General features: G+C 42.4%; 1 protein-coding gene across 1 annotated transcript in view; it reads right to left on the bottom strand.

Moving 5' to 3' along the window:
* NEGR1 (neuronal growth regulator 1) overlaps nt 1–24,337 on the bottom strand; it is a 294,357-nt gene that overhangs the window by 37,299 nt on the left and 232,721 nt on the right. Inside the window, exon 6 of the mRNA XM_075155531.1 lies at nt 19,882–20,033. Coding sequence (XP_075011632.1) covers nt 19,882–20,033 — 152 coding nt within the window. The remainder of the gene's footprint in view (nt 1–19,881; nt 20,034–24,337) is intronic.

Here is a 24,337-nt window from a genome sequence, read left to right as displayed (position 1 = left end):
GCCACTTGGGACAGCGCATAGCTCAGTGTAATTACAGTGAAACGTAATTGTTATGGCATCTCACAAAGAAGAGTATGATCGGTATTTTCCGAATACAGTTTCTCCTGTGGAATTTACTACTTCAGTAACACGAACGATTCCAATATTAAACTGCAGTCTGTGGAAAGGGTTCAGAAATGTAACAGATCTCAAACTGGTGCATGATGCTTCCAGTTACAAAACATTGCAGTCTCGTACAGAGGCGTCTGCTGATGAAGGACAGAAGAGAAAAACTACCAAAATCTCTGCAAATACTGCAAATACTGCAAGTTTTCCTACATTGCAAGTTTAAGATAAAATTTACCTAAAAGAAATTTGGCAAAACCAAAAATTGCTCACAGTGTTTAACGAAGACGTAGTAACTGAGACCTCTTTGGTGTTGCTGGTTAATCTATTATTCGCACAGCCACAGACCAGGCTGCGGGTGAGGGTCTCTAACGCAGCCCCTTTGGAGCCGTAGCTCACGCACTGGGAGGACTTTTATTCAAGATTTATTAAATCCAAGAAGGGAAAGGCAATGGTGAAGATACAAAAAAGGTGAAGTCTGGAGAAATCTGGAACGCCATGGGACCAGGCCAGATGCACGCTGGTCTCCTCTCTCTTTTTTCCATGCCTTGCCCTGGCACAAACACAAAGGAGAGAAGAGTGCTCGTTATTTATTCCCATTCCCCTTCCTTCCCCCGCGCCCCCACGTCAGCTTTCTGTACATTATCTATAAACACCACACACAACTTTTGACAGCTTTCCCATTTCTGGTACCTTGCCAAACCCCTCAGTCTTCATCTGCTGGTTTTGTCTCTGCATTTTATACAGCAAATTTACTAATTCTTCTAATAATAAATTTGAAATGACAAGACACGTCAAGCAACTGGACTCAGCACTTGGCATTCTTAGTCTGTTGAGAAGTTTTTTCCCCTGGAAAAATGATCTTCAAGGTAACACAAAACAAAGTGTGCCTGTGGGTATCACTTCAGAAGCACGGTTCTGCTCTAACTGTTGTAATTAATTTCATATTAACAATATCTAAAATAGAATATATTTTTTTTTTCCCAGTGTAGGAAGACCGTAAGGACATCCTCTGCAAATCAAGGTCTTTAAAAACCACAAATCACAAAACACAGGCTTTCATCGACACCGAACCTGTCCAATACTGCTCCGCATTAAGACAGGGAACAGCCGGGGCTGAACCGTTCCACTCCTACTCACCAGCATCCCGGCCCCGACGCGCGGCCGCCGCCTTCCCCTGCACTCCTGCCGCAGATGTGGGAGCACATTTCTGCTGACGCTGGAGCCAGCGAACAACGCTTGTCTGTCGCTCACAGGGGATGTTAATGCCACCGTAAAGACCATTTTGATCCATTAGGGAAGGATAATTCTTCAGCAATATAAAAATGGCGATGCTCTTTTCCAGTTCTCCGGAGCCCCCTCCCAGCACGAGCTCAGCACCAGCCCATCACTGGGACCATTACAGAAGAAGTCTCGAGTTAAAGCTATGAACCCAATTTTTTGTTGCAAAGATAGCTTATTTTATCACTCTGCAGTTGGTCCAAAATGAAACTGTTTCGCTTGGCACAATTGATACTCTTAGGAGGATACCAGTTTTTAAAAATGAAAAATACTCTTTATTATGAGTAAAGTCATATGCCACGCTCAAATTCTGTTTTCCAGAATAAAAAGCAATGCTATACAAGTCTGAGCTATAATTTAATTCTTTGTATTCTTCACTATTACGGAGACAGAGAGTCTAACCATAGTTATTTTACAATAACTATGACGAACAGAACCTATGAAATGTTTTAATTGTTTTCTGTAGCCCTCAACATTGTGACCGGTTTCTGCCGTTCTTCGGGTATTTTGATCCCAAGTGTGCCATAACTGCTGGAACAAACTCAGGTTGCCTTTAGCTAAAAACTTTTGTTTCTTGAAATCCCGTTTTAGGATATGACGCACACGAGAGCATAGAAATCCATTCTGCTCAACAGTATTTTCTCAGGAAGACGGAGAAGTCAGATACACAATCCAGAAAAGATACACACCTAATTTGACAAAACCACAGCATTGTCACATATTCTAGTTTTTTCTTTCTAACGTTATGCTAGCTTATACTAGTATTTTGCAGTCTAGATATTAATCATCAACGCTCTAAACAGTTTCCCTATTTATATTCAGTTTAAAATCCCATGAGTTTTCTTAAGATAAATACAAATTATTTGAAATGGTATGATTAGATATTCATATTTAATATAGAATGGCATTTACATACACTGTGTAAGAGAAAGCACAACTTTATGAGATATTTTATTATAGTGTGGGGGTAGGTGCTTACTCAATGTCAGTAACATCTTATCTAATGAGAATGCAATTTCTAGATCTGAGAAAGTGTCAAAGACTAGCACGCTTACAGATCATAAGGAGAGCATTTCATAACAGGAGATTACAAAAAGCTTGCTTCATTTCACTCTGCATCAGTAAAATTGTTGGATTTTGCTGTAATAATATTTAGACTTCCCATGTATTGGAGAAATCAATAACTGGTCCAAAATACAACTGGCAATTAAATACTAACACATTGATTAATTAAAAAAACCCCTCATAACTATTTTCATTTATGACCTTTGATAATTAACCAGGCTTATTTAATGTAATCTCCCGTGGGCTTTATAGGCTTTGTTAAAGATTAATGATTTATTTTGAAATAGAGGTCTTTAAGTCTAGGTAAGCCAGAGACTGAGTACAATGGTAAATGGAAAAACGTATTTAATAGTAAATCTTTTGGATGGAAACTGTAAGTGGATTGGGTAGAGACATGACCTTCATTTATTCTGTGTCTTTTACTGACCATTAATATTTTGCAATTACAATTTGAGCTCTTCTAGAGGTTCAAGTTATTACACCTTAATTGCCTAGTAATGGTTTATTTTATTTAAATGGTTTGTTCTTTTCTAACAGGATGATAAGTATTTAATAGCTCAATGTCTATAAGACATTGAAAAAAAAAAAACATTATTAACTTGAAGTTTGAGACCTGAAATTGCCAGGTAGTTTACTCACTCCATCCTTCAGCAATCCTCACTGCTCTACACCTGCAGCACTTTGGTTTTGCTTGATAGCAGGCGTTTTCCAATAAATATTCAAATATTTTTAAGCCTGTAGAAAACCACGTTAATGACACCTTTTAGTGTACTCTTGTAAAAGAAGTCCAACGAAAGTTAAGTTTTAAGAGCACTCACTGAAAGCCATTTCTGTGGAGTACCAGGCCTGAGCACCACACGTGTTCTTAGCTGGCACACAAAAATGGGATGAATTTCAAGTTTCACTTAAAATTCTAATGGAATTTGATTTTCTTATGAAAAATCAAAAATAGATACTAAAATAACACATTGTTTTAACTCTGGAGTCTATTATAAAGTTTTTTCATTGATTTAATTTTTAGTAAGTTCCGGAATGAATCATCATATTTTATGTAGGATGAACTATTTTATAGTGTGAAAAAAAATTGTTTTTAATTTAATTTAATTGGGGGGTGTGTGTGTGAACCACTAGCAAGCAAAAATTATATTTCCATTAAAAACATTCAAAATAATATTTAAAATAAAGGTCACGCGTTTGATATTCTTGCCAGTAAGAGTATGCTGTTCCCTTCCCCGCTATCACCACAATTTCACATCTATAACAGGTTGGTATAGGTCAAGGCTTTGCTTTCACAAGAATGCCTGTATTTTGAGGAAATGAATAAATCAGGGAAATTTATCCTGAGCAAAGGGATTTTGGCAAAAGCACCCGTTCATATTGCAGTCTGCTTTTTGAGTATCACAAAAATATACCCACTAGTTCAAGGTCCCATCACTAGTACATCTTTGCACTAGTATTTACAAGCACTAAACTATTCAAAAATGAAAAAGTAAAGCACAACAAATTTCAAGGCACAGAAAAAAATTTGAATAAATGAATAATGAAATTTTTCAGATTTGAAAAATAAATTTTAACAATGAAATCGTTAGGATGGACCTCAGCACTTGCAGCCTTCGACAGTCCCATGCAACGTGCGGCTGAAGAAACTCCTGCAAAGCAAGCCTAAGAGAAAAATGTAAAACAAGCCACGCGAAGGGTCACTTAGGTCAGGATAGCAAAAAGTATTCATTCATTAATTGCAAAGAAAATATGGTTACGGGTAGTCTGGAGGTGGCGAAGTAGAGTCCCCCGCACGCCCGGGGTGCGTAGGGCCGTCTCCGGGTGTGGAAGGGACGCATAGCAGCAAATACGTCACCCGAGAGAGAAGTGATGCTCTGGATTTAAAGAGAAGGGAAAGGAGCCAGCAGCTGCCGGTCAGCGAGGAGCTCTGCGCTTCTGCGAAATGCCAAAACAGAGACCAAAACGGTCTGGCCACCCCAGCGTTAGGAACACGCTGCTTTCTCTATGAAAAGCCGCGTAAGGATGTTTTTTTTTCCAGAGAAACTGAGGCCCCTTCAGATGCAGAGAAAGATTTCTAAAGCATCGCGTTTCTAGCCTAGGGACAGCCATTGCGGTTTATGAAATATAACAATAATTTTCGCAAAGGAAGAAAACCTCAGACTTTTGCATTCTAAGAAGATACGCCAATAGGGCTCGTTTGATGTCAAATTGAAAAGCGTTTCTCTCAGCCGTGTATCCAGTTACAAGACACTGACGAGTATTATCAGAAATAAAACACAATAAAAGGCACAATCAATTTGCAATCTCTGTTGAGGACCGGCATTTATGAAGTCTTCCACATGGTTTACAATTTTTTTCCTATAACTTTTGTCAGAAAAGCACTATTGAGGACACGGTTTATGAAATTCCCTTCCCCTGCACACGTGACGCATCTCAATTTCTCAACGAGCGGCTGCAGCCAGACCCACGGCAGACTGTCTGCCAAAAAGGAAAAGAAGAAGCCGTTGTTTTAACCACGATCAGTAAAGGGAAATTTTTTGAAAGCTTCCTGTTGTAATCTAACCTGGCCCTGTGCTGCCTGAGCACCCATTTCAACTTGTATGTTGTGGTTTGCCCATCAATCCATAAACGTAAGCATCAGCCACGGTCCCCTCCATGCGACACGCGGGGTCAACTGTCGAGGGGCGATCAATCAGCGCCTAGTAACCCGTCATGGAGATTCTCATAAAAGAAAAAGCCTTAAAATAAATTGCATGTTTTTAATTAAAATGAATGGAGGGAAAGGAATGGCTCTATTCATGGAAGGGAAAAAAAGAACATTTTAGGAGTTTTCTGAAATTGATCTCTAAATGCTCAGTCGACCCTTCCCAGCCTGGTGCTCTTCTAACCAAGTTTATAGAACCGCGCTGCAGAACCGAATTGCAAAATGGACAAAGAAACAGAAAAGACAGACAAACCAATTGTCAGGGGTGCTACACGGAATGTGACCTTCTGTTGATGTCAAAGGTCTAATGAGGCTGCTAATGAGTCTGCCGCTCTCCTGGTGCCACGGCACCTGTGTGCTGTCCGTGCCTTAGGCAACAAAACCAGGGTGAAGCAAATAAACCTATTGAATTTCCAGTTCCTATCAACATTTTGATTATGTCTATATTACAAAAGTTACATGAAATATAATGTTTGTATTTAGTTGCTCAAGTTATAGTATCATAAAGGATAAACAATATTTGCTCATTAGTCCTTATTTCCTATTTCAGATTTTTCCAGAGAAAACTGCTGCTTTAATGATTTTTACAGCTGCTGAGACCATAACAAAATGAAGAAAAAGTGACAAAGTAGTCTGCATCTTTTTAGCTTGGTCTTTCATTCATATGTATAAATAGGAAGCTCATGAATAATGTAGATCTAGAATTCTGTTAGCATTTTTGCTGTTCAGAAACATATGATTAGCATTGCTCTGACTTCCAATAACTATATTCGTGTTCTCAGAGGTCATTCTTTAAATCTGCACAACTGTTGCTGTATTTCTGGAAGTAAATAAGGCAAAATATACATTAGAGATGCAATACGACGCGTGCCACGGCACTACCTCCTTCCTGTGTGTATAGCAGTATGCCTGCAACTGCTAATACTTTTAAACAAATGCTTCTGCCAGGTTCATGATAATAGGCAGGTTTGTTCATTTTCTCCCACTTCTGAAGATGCACAACTCCAATAAAAATAGCCTGCATGCAGGGGAATCTTCTGGGAGACATCTTCCTCTCCTACCCAGCCCCGCAGCCCAGCTGAACCCTCTGCCAGCGCCAGCGTGTTTTCATTCATCCCGCGCAAGGCTGGAGCATATCGTTAAGCCAGGCTTCGGCTTCTCTTGGAAAGACCAAGACGTATAAAAATGCTTCTGCTGCTGGCTGACTGCACCTTACCCGGAATTGAAAAGAGGCAGACTTGTTTTTTTCTGGCACGCAGTGGAAGCTATATGCAATCTATAGGAGAGACAGCTGACCTCAATATTTAAGACCTTTGATCAATATGCCCGGCAGCATTTGCTCTGACACAGAGCACATGTGATCTGGGCTGTATAAAAGATTTGTGGGCTAGAAAAACTATAAAACGTTGTGCTCTGTAACCAGCAGGAGTAATTCTATTTTTTCCCCGTTTTTTTCCATGGGATATCTTGCCACACTAAATTATACCTATCCTTTTTTTATAAAGCTCTGCACATGCAGAAATGCCCGTCAGAGGTGTCGCTCAGCCATACACGTACTAAAATTGCATCACGCATTTATGTTTTGGCTAACGTGAATAGTTCGTTTCACTGGAGCAGAGCACGATTTCTGAATAAATATTGTTAACGTGGGGTCAGACAGGGAGTCCACCTGTAAGGATGCAAGTCCTGGTACACAGGAACCACGCTTCTGCCCGTTCTGCCCTCACTGACTCCGAGCAGAGACCTGGGGCCGGGAGCTCCCCGTCCCAGGGGCACAGGGCAGCCTGGGCTGAGGAATCGTCCCCACAGCGCAGGCGGCTGAGCAACCCGTCATCCCCACTACCAGAAAACGGGAGTCTGCCTGAGTTACAGCAGGGCAGCAGCTCGGACCCAGGCAGCTGACTGGGAAGAGTGCGTACTAACTTCAGGTACCTAACCAAATTGCTAACGTCTGTAGTCGATGTATAGGCTCTATAGGCCATAGATAGAACCTGTGCAACCAGGGTCCTTCGCGCCCTGGGTCAGCCCTTAGAGATGTTCCCCCTGACCAGGGGAACCTGGGTTCCTGACCTGACCACCCCAGGTTAACCTCCCCTAGGGTTTCCCAGGTGAAAGTCTTCTCCTGCTGCTTGCAGCTCGGGGAACACAGGCGCAGACAACTCTTTCCAGAATAGAAGTCTCATTCTCATTTATAGACTCATTTATATTGCCTGATCTATGCACTACTACATGTTTAGAGTAAACACCCCATCTCTGCAATCCTCGTACGTATATAACACACGCCTAGAAGAACTAGATGCTGTTCAATTGCGCTGATATTTGCTTGCACTGGCACAGCAATTTGTGAATAAGTTATTTAATAATTACTGCATAATTATAGTTCTACTGATCCCTGATGAACTGAAATCCACAGACAATGCTTATCAAATGAATCATTACAAATCTCTATAAATTACATGGTGAAATGCGCCAATGTCATGATGAAACTCATAAAACATCTACAATTTCTGTAAAAGGAGACTTAATTACACTGGAGGTATGGCTGCACATCTCTATCCCGAGTTTAAGAAGGAGCACATGATAAGATTTGACTTCAAACTTTCCAAGAGAAATAGAGAGCCACATAATGCTACAAGTCAGAGAAAAAAAGAGAGGAATACAGCGGTGAACATTAATGTGGATTATTCCAGCTACAAATGAGTCATAGAGAAGTACAACTGTTTTTCATTTGGTACTAGAAAATAGGTAGAACATGAGACGAGCAGTGCCTGGCTAATCTATAGAACAAGTCATCGTGCAAACACTCAGAGGAAGGAAATGCATTTATTGCCTGGGGAGCTATTAGAAGCTGAGCTCGGGGAACAGAAGTCTGCTGCAAATAGCCTACAAGAAAGCAGAGGATCCAAGCACACGCATCGATGGTTTAAAATAAACAACATGTGCTTCTCAAAGGATTCACTTATCATCTCCAGCAAGGCATTTAGATATATCAGACTGTGATAGCTGTTGTCAGACCCGATAACTTTTTCCTGGTCAAGGTGGTGAAATTTAAAATACTAGATTACCTGTCATTTACAGATCAGGATCCTGCCTCAGAAGATTACACCCAAACCAAGGACGACTCCCTGCCAAGGTCAGAGGTAGACCTGCTCTGCTGCTGCTGCTTCTCATGCAGAATCAGCACAACTCACCAAGGGAAGCGTCATGCTGCAGCTTAGAACCTCATTGCACAGATGAACTACTATTAGCATATTATAAACATACCATTAGCATGCAAACCCTAAACATATTATTTCTGTAAACAGAAATATCTTCTCCATTCTTTTGGATGCCAACCACATAGCCCACTTGTTAAACAGGACAATAAAATGAAAGCAGCACTAAATCCCTGGGTGAAACTGGGTTTTGTTTAGCTTTGCAGTAAGGTGTTCACTGGAAGAGTGGAAAGAGAATTGTACCCAAGAGCTGCGTCTTCTTCTTGACTTTTTTTTGTATGGAGCAGACCTGAGGCTTTCGGTTCATTTCTTTAGCACTGAGGACAAATCCTTCTGATAAACTCACTAAGCTTCGCTGTTGAAATCATTTTGGTTTTTGGTTGCTTGCCCCACTGCTCTCTGTTGAAGACTGTTGCAGAACCCAGCTGTTCTAAGGGTTAGAAATCCTCCTCTCTCAGCCTGGATTTATGCATGACAAATTCGTACCCATTCAATTTTTGGACCAGCTTCATCCCTTAGCCTAAGCAGTTATTTTCCCAAGCAGCGCTTTATTGCGTTAATTTACGTGTAGAAACAACCCTCTCCCAGCCTTTGCTTTGCTCGACGGGTATTGCGCAAATGTTTATTCAAGGGCGATTTCCTTTCACTCTGTCATCACTTGCAGCATCACAGCCAGGCGCCCATTCCAAAACCCGGGGCAAACTGAGCAAAAATTAAGAGTCATTAGCAGCTCAGTAACGAGCTCCAGCCACAGCTCCTTCCTGCTCCGCTCTGCCGGGGCGGCTGCGCGGCTGCAGCTCAGGCTGGCGTCAGACCAGGGGCATGAGGTCAGACACGCCACACTCCTCCTCGCTCCCCTCCTTCCAAAGCGAGAGTGTCAGGAACTACAGATGTGCTAAGAGAAAATGTGTGAAAGTATTTTTATGTTCAAGAAAAGTCCCAGGCACTCTGGGAAAAACTTTTTATAAATGGGAGAGTGATGGTTCCAGTCCCTGGACTGGGAATTTTATTTAAAGTAATGCAAATTTTGTAGGTATTTTATATAACAACTACTAACAAAGACTGTAAGAGCTGAACTACCTTTCTCACTTGCATTGACACTTGCATGTCCTGGACACGACGATCTATCCGCTCAGGTTGCACACTGAACTGTGGAACAATATTTACAGAGCCCAGGAGCAGTTTCAGCAACTGCTGGTTGAGAGTAAATGCCGAAAGGTCAAGAATAAGCCTTCCATTTGCAAACAAAAATTGACTGGCTGCAAAATTTCTTTGGTAGGAGAACCATGCGTCTGATGGGTGACATACTGAAATTCAGACAGGATGGTGACAAGTAGTGCAGGGAAACTTTAACCCTTTTTTCACATTGCATCCTAATTTAGAAATCTGCTTTCAGGGGAAGCATTTTGTTATTTTGCAAAAAGTGCTATTTTGCCTCAAAATGTCAACCACTTAGTCATTAATTAAAAGTACTGTTTTAAAACTGACATACTTTATACAATATACTGCTCTGATAACAGCAGGAATCTATTTTTTAAACTCAACTCTAGGTTGAGAAGAAAGGTGAAGAAGATGAAGAAATGCACCTTGCTGAAGAAGGGCAAGAACTGCGTAGAGCTACCTTTAGCTGTAAAAGCGTTAGTGTCTCTACTGATTTAGATAAGACATTGTTGGATCCTTACTCCAAAGTTAGTTTCTCCAGCCCAACAGACATTTTCTCATATACTTGCAGCATTGTGGAAAGCTCAGCAATAGCGTTAGGAAAGAAAAGGGGCTGGTACCAGATGTGCATTTTATTGGCTAAATAAATAAAAGCTGTACATCACTGCTATATTGTGGTGTGCGTAAGTTTATGGTGTGGTTGCTTCATGAGATTTGTTGCTTTCTCCCTCACATCCCCAATAATTTAATATGAAATGTTTGTTCTTTCTCTCGGAATAGTATTTTGACTGAGTAAATTAACAGAATTTAAATGATCAAGTTCTCACGTTTGTGTTTTATCTTTGAATAAAGTTCGTGAAATCTAAATATTGCGTAGTCTAAAAATCTGAGTATCTTTTTACAGGTCAATTTATAAAAGAAGTTCTATAACAGTAACAGCACCTTACTGCACAGCAAAATTCAGATTACTGTTGTTGATGCTTCATAGCAGAACGTTATAGTCAAAGAATCAGCTTTGTTACTTGTGATAATATGTTTGGGAAAAAAGTACTTTTCTGAAAAATTCATCATAGGTCTTTTTCACTAAATGTTTCTAATACTGCAAGCAATATCTAAGCATCTGATGCCAATGTTTTTTGCCTGAGGTTTGGAAAAGCTCTGAGAAGACTGAGCTTTTCCACTCAATTTATTATTTAAAAACCAATCAAAATGTCAACATATAAACCTATAGGTGGAAATATGGATAACATTAATTTAGATGCTTATTGAAATACCTCAGCATTTTGTTACTTATGTGATTCAGCACAGAGGTTCATTAGTTGTTATAGTGTGGGCTCATTGAAAAAATTCACAGTTTTAAATCCCTGAATCTATTTTTAGCTTTCCTGCAGGAAAAAAAAAGAATATTTTTTTTTCCTTCTGATTTTCTTCAGTTCACAAACTGTTCAGATGCTTAGGAACATGTAGCAGCTCTCAGGAAAATGTAAATAGAAGCTGTGGAGATCATCTCTATCTCTATTTCTTCTAGTAATCTCTAAATTGAAGGACACTTGACACGATAGAAGCACACATTTTTTTCAGCTAAACATTGTTTGGTTTCAAGCAACTGCTTTTGTTAAATAACCTAGAATTCATTTGGTACATTATCTCAGTCATGGCATTTTCCAACCTGTTGGACTATTCGCTTAAATACTGAAGTCTTGGCTTTAAAATCTATTCTATGATTTTAATGAAAATTCTTGATATCCTTGATCAATAGCTAATTCCTTTTTAAAGCCCCATGAGCTTTGGTCTCAACAACTTGTTATGAAAATAAGTTCTACCGTTAATGTTTTAATGGAGAAGTGCTTTGCATTAAGTTTAAAATTTGCCACTGATTAGTATAAGTGAAAGCTCTCTTGGGCTTGTTTTATGAGAAAACTTCCTAATACACTTTCTCTAGACTAGCCAATATTTCAATAAGCCTCCTTTCCTTCAGAAGATAGACAGTAATCATCGTTAATCTCTTGACATGGGAAATCTTTTCATCCTTTGTTTCCTATCACCCCTTTATGAATCTCCCCCCCCCATTTCTGCAAAATTTTTGAGGCCAAGGCTGAAGTCTGTATTCCAGATTGAGTTGTAAAATATGTTTATATCATTACATTATGGCACTTCTAGTTTTCATCCCATTTGTTACACGTAGTATTCGTTGGATTTACAATTTTTCTAAAAAGTTAATTTACTTCAAGGTTTTCTACCTCTTGAAAAGAAACACAAGTTCAAGAAGAGCTCTGACCATCGGTGCTCCTCACCCCGGTCGGGGCACGGGCAGCCGCTGCCTTCAGCCGCATGCTGTAAATAAGTTCCACAGATGACCTTGAACGTTTTAATCATCATAATTAACTGATACCTAAGATGAACACTTAGACACGCTTCTAGACATGTTTCAACCTCTCTGATTTATCCAGTTCAGTAAGAATATGTGTCTAAACATTGTTAGCTATGGTTATAATTGCACAATTTGAGACTATAAACACAAATGTAACAAAACATAACAGAAAGGCAACTTCGGTAAGGAGCCATAGCAAAGATCACTGGGGTTTTTGTTTGGTTCCTTTTCCCCTCAAACACAGATACACTCTCAGGCTTTTAAAGTTTCTTCTAAATGTCAAGGAGAAACACATGTTATTGGCCTTGCTCAGACAGGTTATTTCTACCTCGTCCCATCTCAGTCACTTATTGTCATATAACTCAGAATAAAGCTCAAGCTGGAAAATGGATTTAGAGGAAATTTCTCCTTAACTCTCAGTAATTGTTACCTGGAGCAGCAAGCATCCATATGGAAGGATCTCAAACCCAACATCTAACAGAATTATTACGACTTACATAAATGGAGGATTTGGCCATTTATCGTATTCTGTTTGAATATATGAATTTAAGGTGGTGAGTTTTTCGCTCTGCCGGGCTCCATGTCTCAGCAATGTCTCATGAAATTAGTCCCCCAGGTGTACTTGTGATGTAAAGAAAACTCCCTGTTCTACTTGTGCGCTGTTCAGCTGCATTGTACGTCTGCGTTTCAGCCGGTGCGAGAGCGGGGAGAGAAGAAAGGTTTTTACCTTGCCTATGAATCCCAGCGGCGATGGTTGAAAGTTTTGAGACAGTTGTTTTCCATTGGGAACATGATCACTCAATTAAAATGCCCTGGATGAATACACCTTGATCTTTGAGAAAGGTCCCCGAGGAACCGACTCCCAGGTTTATAACCCTGCCTCTCTAATTCTCTGAGTTCCAACACGCTGATCAGGAGCTGGGTATCTGTGCCAGTCTCCATCCCCAGGACAGGTCCCTTCCGTGATGGATCACCTCTCCTGTAGCAGCTGGTCCTATTAGGCCAACTTGGCTGTGGTAAGCAAAACTGAGGACTTAGACCAGAAGAACCACCAGTGAAGACAGAGCTCACACAGACGGGGGAAAAGAAAAAGCAAAATCACCTTCAGCCTGTAACAGAAGAGGTACACCACAGACGTTATGAGCTTCCAGATGGGACAATGCATCACGCAAAGATTTGGCTTGGCCTTATAAAGGGTATATCGTGAAGCCCTACAGGTGTGGACCTGGATGTCCCTTGCAGCAGGTCAGAAGCCATAAGAAAGCACGACGGCTCAGACTGTGACCACCCCGTTACAAATGAATTGGAAGTTCCCAGAATGGATTTCAGATCTGCTCGCTGTCCATCACCCCTCCTGAGACGTGGAGGAAGAGACCTTCCCTGCACACTCAGCAGGAGCTGGATGAGCAGATCAGGGCAATGACTGCACCCCCGGGGGCAGGGCTGGACACGATGCCTCCAGTGAAAAATTAGGTCCATGGCACCAGTTCTCTGCTCAGTGATGTCTACAGGAGACTTTCGGCTTGATCCAAACCCGATTAAATCAATAAATGTCTTTTGACTGACTGCAGCAGCCTTTGAAAAGGCTCCTAATGAGTGCAGGAATTTTCATTTAAAAATTTAGATGTAAATAGATATATCTATATAATTTTTTTTTCTTTTGGTGCAGACCAGCCCGCAGCTGCAACATAACACAGAACTATGCACATTTAAGTTTGATTTGCTTTGCAGGCCAGTATTTGAGAGATAAAATAGTAAAATCTTTCTTAGGTAATTGGACAATAGCTGAAACTGTGGACACAAAGGGAATTTCCCTGGAGAATAAATTTCTTTCTAGAAATGTCAAATTTGGTAGGCCAGGCAAAGCTACCGAGCTAAAACTTAGCAGCAACCTGTCACATATCCAAATACACTAAAATACGATTTCTCAGTCAATGAAATGAAACTGCTGAGTTTAACAGTGACACCAAACTATACGAACAGAAGACGCCCCAAGCAGTCTTTGCGCGATCACTAAAAGCTAAATTACTGATAACAAGGACCACTGCAGCAGCGCCAGCCCTGCAGGACCCGCACACAGCCTGGATGGCACGGGACAGCTCCCGCGGAGGTCCGGAGGTCCGGGCCAGCGAGAGGTGAGCATGGCCAGCCATGCAGCCCAGACCTTGTCTGCATCAGGAGAATTTTATTCCAGGCAGAATAACAAACGCTCATCCTGAAGGAGGTCTTGGGCTGCAGCCGTCGAAGCGAGTGCCCCACAGAGGGACCCGCTGCACCGCCAACCCGAGCCGTGCAGCCGCTGCCGGCGGGCCCCTGCAGCACAGCTGCCTCGCACGGCCCCTTCGCTCTAAATACGGCTCCAGGGAGGCTGAGTTTGGGAGGTTCACATCCCAGCTCCCGGATGTCTTCAGGGAAAAAAAAAAAGAAAAAAAGGAAAAAGAAAAAAAAAGGAAAAGAAACTAAAGCTTGCTAAAGCTGGAGGAATAAGGGCTTACAGAAACCTTTAAGGGTTAAGAAGAGTCACTTCAGGAATATGACTGCAGCCCAGGCATCAGACAAGGTTACGTTACCGTTGCAAAATGGTGATGTCCCTGTCCCAGCAGCAAGCTTGGGCACCCGTCACCACTGTTATTGACAATAGCAGTGCAAACGCTTGTGTTTATCAGTCCGTAAAGTTACTAATTTTGGGTCATTTCAGGAGAAGCTTTTATGAACTTGGAGACAATTATTTTACCATGGCACTGCCCTTCCCTCCCTCTGCCCAGATCTCATTTCTTCTGAGAAACCCTGCTCTCTCTTTTCCCCTGGTGACTATGACGGGTGGGAACAGGCCGCAGCTGCAGTAAGAAAACGTCTGGTTTAAATACGAACGAAGAGTTGCTAACGCGAGAAAGAAGCATGGCTACAACCTGACCACGATGGGTCACTATGGATTGAGGGGAGCAGGTCCAACAGCTGCCAGGAGCAACGACTGGCATCGTCAGCCTGCCCTCGGTCAGATGACTGAGATGATCTCTGAAGCCCCCTGAAGCCTAGTTTTTCTTCGATTTTCATGACTTGGCACAGCAGGAAGTGACCATGCAGAATGGTTGCCGGTCCCCTTATTTAGAAGATGTGACATAGCAAGGCCATTATACCACTCTGCAGATACCCTCAGTACCTCTGGGTCTTTGATGTTCCAGTAGACATAGCCAACACTACGCCAATCGTACACAGTGCCACTGAGGAACATGCATATTATTACATGTTATGTGCAATTTACAATGAGTCAATTTAAATTTTTGGAAGAATATTAATTTTTCTTTTTGCATTTCAGACGTGAAACCCAATGTATTAAAAATATTAATACAGCAGTTTAATTGGGAATCTTTATGAAGGAACCAGGACACAATGCAATCAACACGTATAAATTGAGGGCACGGTCTGGCGCTTCCTAGCATGTAGAAATGTTTGAGACAAGATTATAAGCATGTTGCACTAACCGTAAGTTCACAGTTGGATGCTTGCTCAATAAAGTAGTTCTGTTTAGCTGCAGCAATTAAATTAGCACAGAAAATACTACCGCATCTCTCACACACCTTGCTATGCTCCTTCTCCTTCCAAGTGCCACTACTGACCTTTTCTGCAGCTCTTCACAATTATTTACGTTTTTGAAAAATGACTGACAATATATCTAGGATTTCTGTATGAACCTGAACATCAGTAGCACCTGTGGATCAGATAACCCGCCATCTAAAGGAAGTCATTTCTTTGGCAGCTGTTAGTAATGGACAAGGATGCTTCCTCTGTATTGCAAGTTTTCTTAAGAAAGGTACCACTTACCAGAGAAGTTATTTATAGCATTCCTAAAAATACTAGGGAATGTATAAGAGGTGCTCTGTAGAAAATAAAAATAATACCTTTACTTAAGAATAAACACACACATATCTGCTGGAGAAACTAATGATTATTTTCATCTTCTGTGAGGTGATGGCTTACATGAATCCACACCTTTGTGGATGACATCTTCAGGGGACACACAGATCACACATGTAGCAGTGAATTTAATGCCTCTGTGAACAGTCTCTTAAGTAGATTTATAGTTTCTGCAGATGTATAGATTAAATCTACATGCAGATTAAAAATGCAGGATTTCAACAACCACTGAGTTTCCTGCCCTAATTTAACAAGTGCTCAGGCGGAGGAGAGAGGAGATGAGGACAGGCTTGCAGAGGCGTGGGGTTGGCGTTGCACCCCTGACCGAGGCAGGATACTGAAACGATGCACCCTACAACCTGACTTATGCAGCCTGGATCTCCGGCGCCACGGAGCAGAGCTGAGCCCCGAGCCTGGCCCAGGATCTCCAGCAGCTCATCAAGGGCTTGTGGTGGTGGCATCTCACCCCACGTCCCGCTGCAGGGAGCAGGGGCTGAGCAACGGCTCCACCTTTATCCTCATCCATGAAAGGTAGGAAAGACCTTCTGCCACGCCTCAGCTTTGATAAGAAAAAGAAATCCACCACCAGCTGCAGCTTCTGGCCAGGAGACCGCAAGGACAAGAGACATTTCAGTAAGGATGTTGCTGCTTTAGCAGCAATAGAGACCATCTCAGTTTTGGCTGCTTGAGAAAAATGGTTGCATAAACCTACCTTGGTGCCAATGGTTAATGATAACTCCCTCCCCTCGCAATAGCCTTGCAAATTTGTTTGTAGGAAAATGCCTTTTGTTTTGAATTAAGATTGCGCTAATTTAAAAGCAAAATCTGCTTAATTAAAAAAGGGCTATTCCATTCCCTGTTGGCTCCTCGCTCCTGTAGATGGAACCGCTTACCCTGGGTACACACCGTAACGTCTCATCTCCTGGGTTTAATGAATCAGCAAATCCATGCTTTATTTACAGGAAAGTACTACATTCTTCTTCTTCTTACGTACCAGAAATTCTGGGAAAAGCCGGCATAGGCAGTGCTGAACATCTGATCAACTAGGCCCATAGATGGCAGGATGGGACTGTCCAACAAACACTCCTCATGCGGGTGCTCTGGGAGGATCACGTAATTCATACACTTACCCACGAAAAACAACATGTTTGGATGATACAGAGGACTTAGCCATGAAAAATTAGCAAATTGCCATTCATTATTAATTTATTGGAACCACTGCTTCTCTGTATTTTTCCCACAAGGCTCAGTCTTTCTATTTTACAGCTGCTGAATTTATTATTAATAGCTAGATCTTAGACATGGCCAACAAGTCTTCAGTTAGGGATATGATAAATTTCATTATGTTCATGGGATCTGGGATGTTCATAACTCCCCAGACATGAGGTTCTTCTGCAAACTGATCTGGCTATCTGTCCCTGGGACAGAAATGGCTCTGGGTGACCTTCTGCTGGGTGTCCCAGCTCTGTCCTCTGGCCATGGGTGAGCAGCCATACCCCAGTCAAGTTCTCCTCCTGCCCCATCCATCCCACAGGCACCATCAGGTGCAGCTCCATTAATCTACCGTCTCCTTCGCTCAGCCCATGTCCGCAGCCACACAAAGTCAGCTTTTACCTTGTCCCGACATCCCTTCACCCGCTTTATGACTTTTTCTTAGCTCAAGGTTGCCTTTATGGATCAGAGGAAGCCAGAGCCCTCTTGGTTGTAGAAGAAATAATCCTTTTTCTGGTATCCTTAAGTTTTATATCTGCATAGGATGCAGACACCAATAATGGTGCATATGATTAGCTGTGTCCTCGAGAAAGGCTCCCAGCTGTGCACAGCTATGATGTCATTTATATATTACATGGGGATGTACAAAGAAAGAAAATACAGATTTTCTAACTCTGCTATAAACATTTTTCTTAAAAAAAACCCAAACCCAACAGCAGACAGAAACAGCCAATTAGCAATTACTTAGCGATATTGGGCAAGGTGCCAATACCTCACAGTGGAGGTGTGCAGGCTTCCACGCTCAGGATTTGAAGCGCTCCCACTGTAGCTGTGCGTTGTGACAGTGTTTTGATAAAACCCCCGTGTCTTTGCGCGCCCGTTGTGGTCTCGCATGGGAACGCAGCGGGGCATGCGGCGGGGCTCCCGAATCGCGGCCGTTACCGGCAGCTGCGCTAATGATGCTAGTCCAGCTGCTCCGCACCTCAGACTGTATTGCACCAATGCAATTAACAGTTTAAAATACACGCTGAAATAAGACATCAACATCTAATTTTTAACATTTGTCAAGTAACATGATGATGGAATTATACTTAACCCTATATCAAATGTTGCAACCAACAATTAACTGCTAACACTTCCCCCACACATACCTGAACCAGTGCATATGTTCAGCTATCATTGCCAACAAAATAAAATGTAAGTAGCATTTCACAAGAGAAAATCCTCTCTGAAGGATTAAGGAGTCCATACTTAATAAGTTGCTACCTTGTGATTATTTTTTTTAATTTTTTTTTTTTAAGTGATACTCTTTCTAGATAACATTAATGCAAACTATGAGCAAGGAAAAATGATCTGCATTCCCAACTGAAATCTAGATCACCACCTTTTGGACACCTCTCCTTGTTTTGACTAGATTAAAAAAATCACAGTGTAAAATAAGACGTTTCATCTTGGTCTTTCAGTCAAACCTCTGAGCTAACATCACCCCCATATTTCATTCCATGAGGTTAGGATCAGACCCAGATTTCAGGATTTTCTCTCAGACTGTTCTGCTTCACACATCCCGTCTCTTTCGTGATGGAGAACATCTATTTTTATGATTTGTAACAATGTGCTTGGTACTTACAAGACATTTTAAACCTCTGCATCTCAAAGTGCTTTTTAAGGGTGGCTACATGGTACCTCAACAATTTAAAACTGATAAAATCCTGGCAGCAACTAAGAGACAGATTCAGCTCTGCTCTGTTGAAAATTAAACCAAACTTTCATTTTACCTTCTCTGAATTGCAAATACACCAAATACTATCTGCTTCTGGCATAATATTCCTTTGTTTTCACTTCTTGCATTTTCTTTTTAAAATAAGTGTAATGTTGTTTCCGCTTTGTGAGCAATTTCTCAAATATTAAATAAAATGGCAGCAAAGGCTTCATGCTATTTTCTGCTTATTACGTCTCTTCTGCAGTAATTTAGAAGATCCTGACAATACATATCATATAGGAAGTATATTCAGAAGGAAGTTTCATGGCTAGAAGGCAATAACCCTAGGATTTAAGCAACTGAAAATCTACATTTCCACTCAATAAGGAATATCTTTATGTAGAGAAAAGCATGTAGGATACATTTTAAGTTTTGTCTTTCAGTTTTATCACTGTTAGAACAGCTTAGCACCAAAGTTCAACTACGAACATCTTCAGATGCCACTAACAGATGGCTAGATACTCAACAAATGTGAAATACTAGAAATTCAAAGATAAGAATATCTTTCAAGCAGGACATTTGAGACCCATTTTAGACAACTGTCATGCTGAAAATCTCAATGCTTTGCTTTGCCGATTACAATGCTTATTGTCTTTTTCAAAAGGTTTAACTTCAAGTCCTCCGCAACTTCTCTGTAGCAGAGGCCAGCGACCGACAAGCTGACCTGCGAGCAGGGGCTGCACACCCCAGTTAGTCAGCTCAGTATATCCCTTGAAACCAGCTGAAAACTTTTTTAACTTTGTTTACAGTGGCACCTTAGCGATCTGTTACTGCTATTCTGAACAGAAAGATTTTGTCATGCTAATTCTGCCTCTGTACCATGACAGTGGGTTGGGTTTAGTTTGGGTTTTTTGTGGATTCATAACTCATTGATGCCCCCAAAGTGTGCCATCACTTTCAGAACAGAAACCCCTTCTGCAGCATGGAATAAATAACCAGGTGCGTTATTTCCCAGTATTGAGGAACACGATGGTATTTATATGCCTTGTGAAGAAACCGGGGGAAAAAAGCATACCACTATTTTTTGGCTTTTGAATCCATGTATGTGGAAACAAACAACCATGAACATTTGCCACGTGTCCACGTTACTTACGGTTGAGAGGCAGGCTGGCATTGGTCGTCCCTAGCTTGTTGGCAGCGACACATGTATAGTTGCCAAAATGCTCTTCTGTCACATTGGTAACAGTAAGAAGTGATCTTGTACTATAATTTTTAATAGTAATTCCTTGTTGACCATTGATCAGTCTAGAAAGCAAAAAGAAAATTTCTGTAACTCATATACCATAAACAATACGTTTCTTTTTTTTTTTCTTTCTTTTTTTTTTCTTTATTACAGACATAACTGGTAGCACAGTAAGCTGTTTGCAAGCTGCCGATGTAGTCTGTCGAGCGAAATTATCATAGCAGCAGGTCGGGGAGGCCATGGGCGACACTGGAGCCATGGGGTGCTGGAGGGAACAGTTTCTGCCTCTGCGTCCTACCGTCGAAAGAAACTAAAGGCTGATGCCCGCGGCCCTGCCTGCCTGGCCATAGGATGGGATATAAACTCTCAGGTGGAGAGCTTAGATTTTAAATCGGGCAAACATAACCAAAAATTTAAATACCCTATTTGGGGCAGGAAAGTATTATGGCAAGTCCTTCAGAGAGTGTTTTTTTCAGACTGTGGAGATTGCTTGTGTCCTTACACACCTCCAGCTGATGGCAGGTGAGGATTAGGTAGCTGAAATGCGACTGTGTAGGATTGAGACCACGGTTTATTTTACAGGTCTCTACAGCTACAAATTGGACTTGCAATTAGGAAAGATGTGCTACAGCAGCACTGCATCCTGAGACAGCAACCTGAACAGAATCCAGGTAACAAAGCACGGGAAAAAGCCAAACCAGGGCTCTTTCCACCCGGGTCTGTTTCCCTGGCTTTGAGCTTCCCACCCCAAATTTCATAGGCGCTGTGCAGGTCTTCTGGTGTTGCTTCCAGAGCCGTGTCAGAAGCACCGCTGCTGCACTGGGGCAAAGAAAGGCGACCAATTTAAATGTTGCTGTTGTAGGTAAACCACGTCTGATCAAACAGGGAGATGAGAAGGGTAACCACGTTATTAAAATACAAGTCACAGTTGATTACCCATAATTCCTTATATTTCACATAAGGAGCAATGTTCCAGATTAAGTATACAACTTTTGTTTGATATATTGAAAGATATAATCACACATCCTGGGAATGAATGCAATCTTTTGGCATTCTGTCTAAAAACATTTCAAGTCTATCATTAATTGCGCTTCTGCATATTGTGGATTGAACTCTCCTCATCGTTTCACGAGCGCCTCTGTTCCCATTTGATCACTGTACGCTGCTGCCCTGCAGGGTTCCTCTCCCCTGCGCGGTTCGTGCTGCTGTACAGGACGCTGGTCTGCTCTGCGCAGCCCGTCGTCGGGAGAGGACATAGCACATCCCACGGACACACATGGTTTTGCGAGAAACATGAAAAAATGGGATCGAAATGCCTGGTTTGGGGTGAACATTGCAGTTAGAAGATTCACCTTTTCTCCAGACTTGTGAAAGGCAGAAGTTTGTCCTTTCAACCCATGCACGTGCTTCTGCACATGGACGTTCTCCTCCTAAAACCGCCAACGTCGGTCCCTCCTCTCTCCGCCCCTCCTGCAGAAAAACCCACGAGCCTCCTCCGCTCCAAAACACACCCTGCCACGAGGCTCCCGTGCCCGCGCCCCGCAGCCGGCGGCAGCGTTACCAGCGTGCCCGTGGTGCTCGGCAGCACGCCCCGTCGCTGCCTCCCGCCCCGGGTCAGACGCGCTCCTCGGGACGCCCCTTCCCCAGCAGGGAGGGCACGAGCTGCGGCCACGGCCGCCTTCCCTCCCCGCTGACCTTCGGGGCTTGAAGCCCCCCGTCCCCTCTCCCGGGGGACCTCGGGGTGCTGGAGCGATCGCTCCGCTTCCACCTACGGCTTATTCCTACCACCTCCATCCTTTTGGCCCATAACTGCAGTTTGAACTACAGCATCTCTATTTTACAGCCGGAAGGTTTAACTCCTTTTTTTTGTTGGGAAAACAGTGGGGTGTTGGGATTTCTGCCGTCCCCGTGCCCCGTCAGAGGCCACACTCCTACCAAAAAATTAACTGTGTCTGCTTGATGTGGTCTGCTGCCTTCCCCAGGCTGCCGAAAGGGCGAGCGCTGCGGGTGCCAGCTCAGACCCCTTCCCTTCCCCTCCTCCTCTCGCCCCCCTTCCCCTCCCTCCGCTGCTGGACGGCGTCACCTTCCCTCCGCGTCCCTGCTAGGAAGTGGCTGACACCGCGGGCCAGAACTGGAAGTGGAGTACATGGAATCGGCTACATATGCATATCAATAAGCCAGGTAATTAACGGACCGAGGAGTCGGCATTAGTTAGCATAAACTCAGCAGTTTTGAGGATTTCCATTTGCAGTTGTAAGAACCAGATGCTTTTACTTTTAAATTAATTACTCCCGTGTGCCGCTCTGCTTAGCTTATTGGCTGAACACGGCGTTTTTTACTCGCCTGGGTTTTACCAAGTTACTTCTCAGGCTGGAACGGCATTTTAAGTTGTGTGCAGCCACCCTACACATTTCTTCACCTTACTGCTTTGTACCGCTAGATATAAAGGGAAGAGTCATCTCCTTCTTATTCCAGAGATTATGCCTACGCATCCAAAGAAGATCATGCATCAGTGCCAGCCCCGAGGGGTTTCATATTTGAATACCTTCATGCTATTATAATATATTAAGCCATTATAATGAGTTTTTTTATTTCAAATGTAAGTCTTGTTTGCTTTGTCAAAGATAAGGGAATTAATATTTTTAGATAGGTGACTTTTGGGCTTCTTCCCTGTGGCTGTTTAATGTCTGAGATCTCATTTCCGCGTAACTCTATAACATAACATAATTCAACAGTTGTGAATTTCAGAAACTGGGAGTCAGCGCAGCAAAGCCATTCTCCTCTCCACAGGGAATCGTTGTACAGTTTTAGAAGCCACAGGCTTTTATAATTTTAAGATGCTTTTACTAACTTTTCCCCCAAATTTCCAGTCCCTTCCCAGCTCACCCCCCGCCCCCGCCGCCTCGGGGTGCCCCGCCTCGGGGTCTGCGCTCCCGCGTGGAGCTCGAGGCACCGCTTGTGGCAGATAAAGGGCTAAATGGTCTGAAGCCTGTCCATGAGACCCCTCCTCGCCTTTCCCCAGCTACAACAGGAGAGCGGAGCTCTTCTCCCGGCCCGCTCCCTGCCCGGGAACGCGGCACAGCCAGCGCTTAGGGGAAGTTACCGAAGAGCAACTCTTGTGAGCTCGGTGATAGGTAGTCCTGCACGCTCTCTCGTGGCCTCAAAGTCCAGTCTGCGACTGCTTTTATGTTAGTTTTAATGGCTATTTTATGAGGAAATGATCCCTGGAGTCTGGAAACTGTGGGTTTGGATTTACATTAACAATATAGTTTACAGACCCAAAAGGCTTGTTTCAGACACTGAACATATACTTGGGGTTTCAGATCTAACTCTCACTGCTCATTTATTGAAAGATTCATCCAGATTCACAAAAAAAAAAAAAGGTCCCAATCCAAGACTGATGAAAATGGGATTCTCTCTCTTCTATTAGCAGAAAATATAACAGGGTGTGCACTCCCAGTGTATAAATTTAGTCTTGTAGTATGCCTGCAAATTATCTGCAGGATAATACACATGCTACTCTGAACCACCTATGAAAGCTGACTCTTCTCAGTTTTGCGTTAAAGCGACGACTGAACTGTCCAAGGCTCATTCTGTGCTGGCTTTCCATCATCCAGAGGTAAAGGGCACCTACTGGAGAAAAAACCAACATGTATGTATTTTCCTCTTCCCTGCAAGGGAGGTTCAGAGATTCCCAATACCTTTGTAGTCATATATGTCTAGCATATCTGTCAACAGCATTTTAACAAGAAAGGATGGATCATTAGATTTAACGTAATATTTGAGCAGTAAGACACAACAGGACAGTACATTTCGTGCTGATTATAGCAAGCCTCAGGTGAAACAGAAAACAGAAGGCACAACTTTGGCATCCTGAAATGCTCTGCTTAGTCTTTCTTGCTGCTGACGTGGCACTGAATGCACTCATGAAGAAAGGAATTGGTCAGTGTTATAAATAGAAAGGTGATTATCGTGCTGGAAATGGCTAGTTGAATGCAGAGTGCTAAAACCTGTGCTACAATACTTTCTACATAAAATATGTTTCTGCTGCAGCTCCCCCCAAACGTGTACAATATAATATGCATCTTTGGAAATAGGATGCAGATGAATTTTGCCAACAGAAGAAAAACATTTACTGTTATATATAGTAAAGATCGATTATATTGTTTCAGAAAATGCTTTAGGGTATGGTCAAAGTGCAATAGTTACGACTGCTCTGAAAACTCGCGAAGGAAGATGAGCAGCTAATGCTCCTAAAGGGGAGCAGCTGGCCAGTGAGGAATGAGCTGACAGATGGCTTACTGTGAAAAATGGTCATTAATATTCTCATGTCAACTCCCAGGTTTAATGGGATGTTCGTGCTGAG

This window comes from Calonectris borealis, chromosome 8, assembly GCF_964195595.1.
Source record: "Calonectris borealis chromosome 8, bCalBor7.hap1.2, whole genome shotgun sequence".
Taxonomy (NCBI): domain Eukaryota; kingdom Metazoa; phylum Chordata; class Aves; order Procellariiformes; family Procellariidae; genus Calonectris; species Calonectris borealis.
This window is presented reverse-complemented; position numbering and strand designations above follow the sequence as displayed.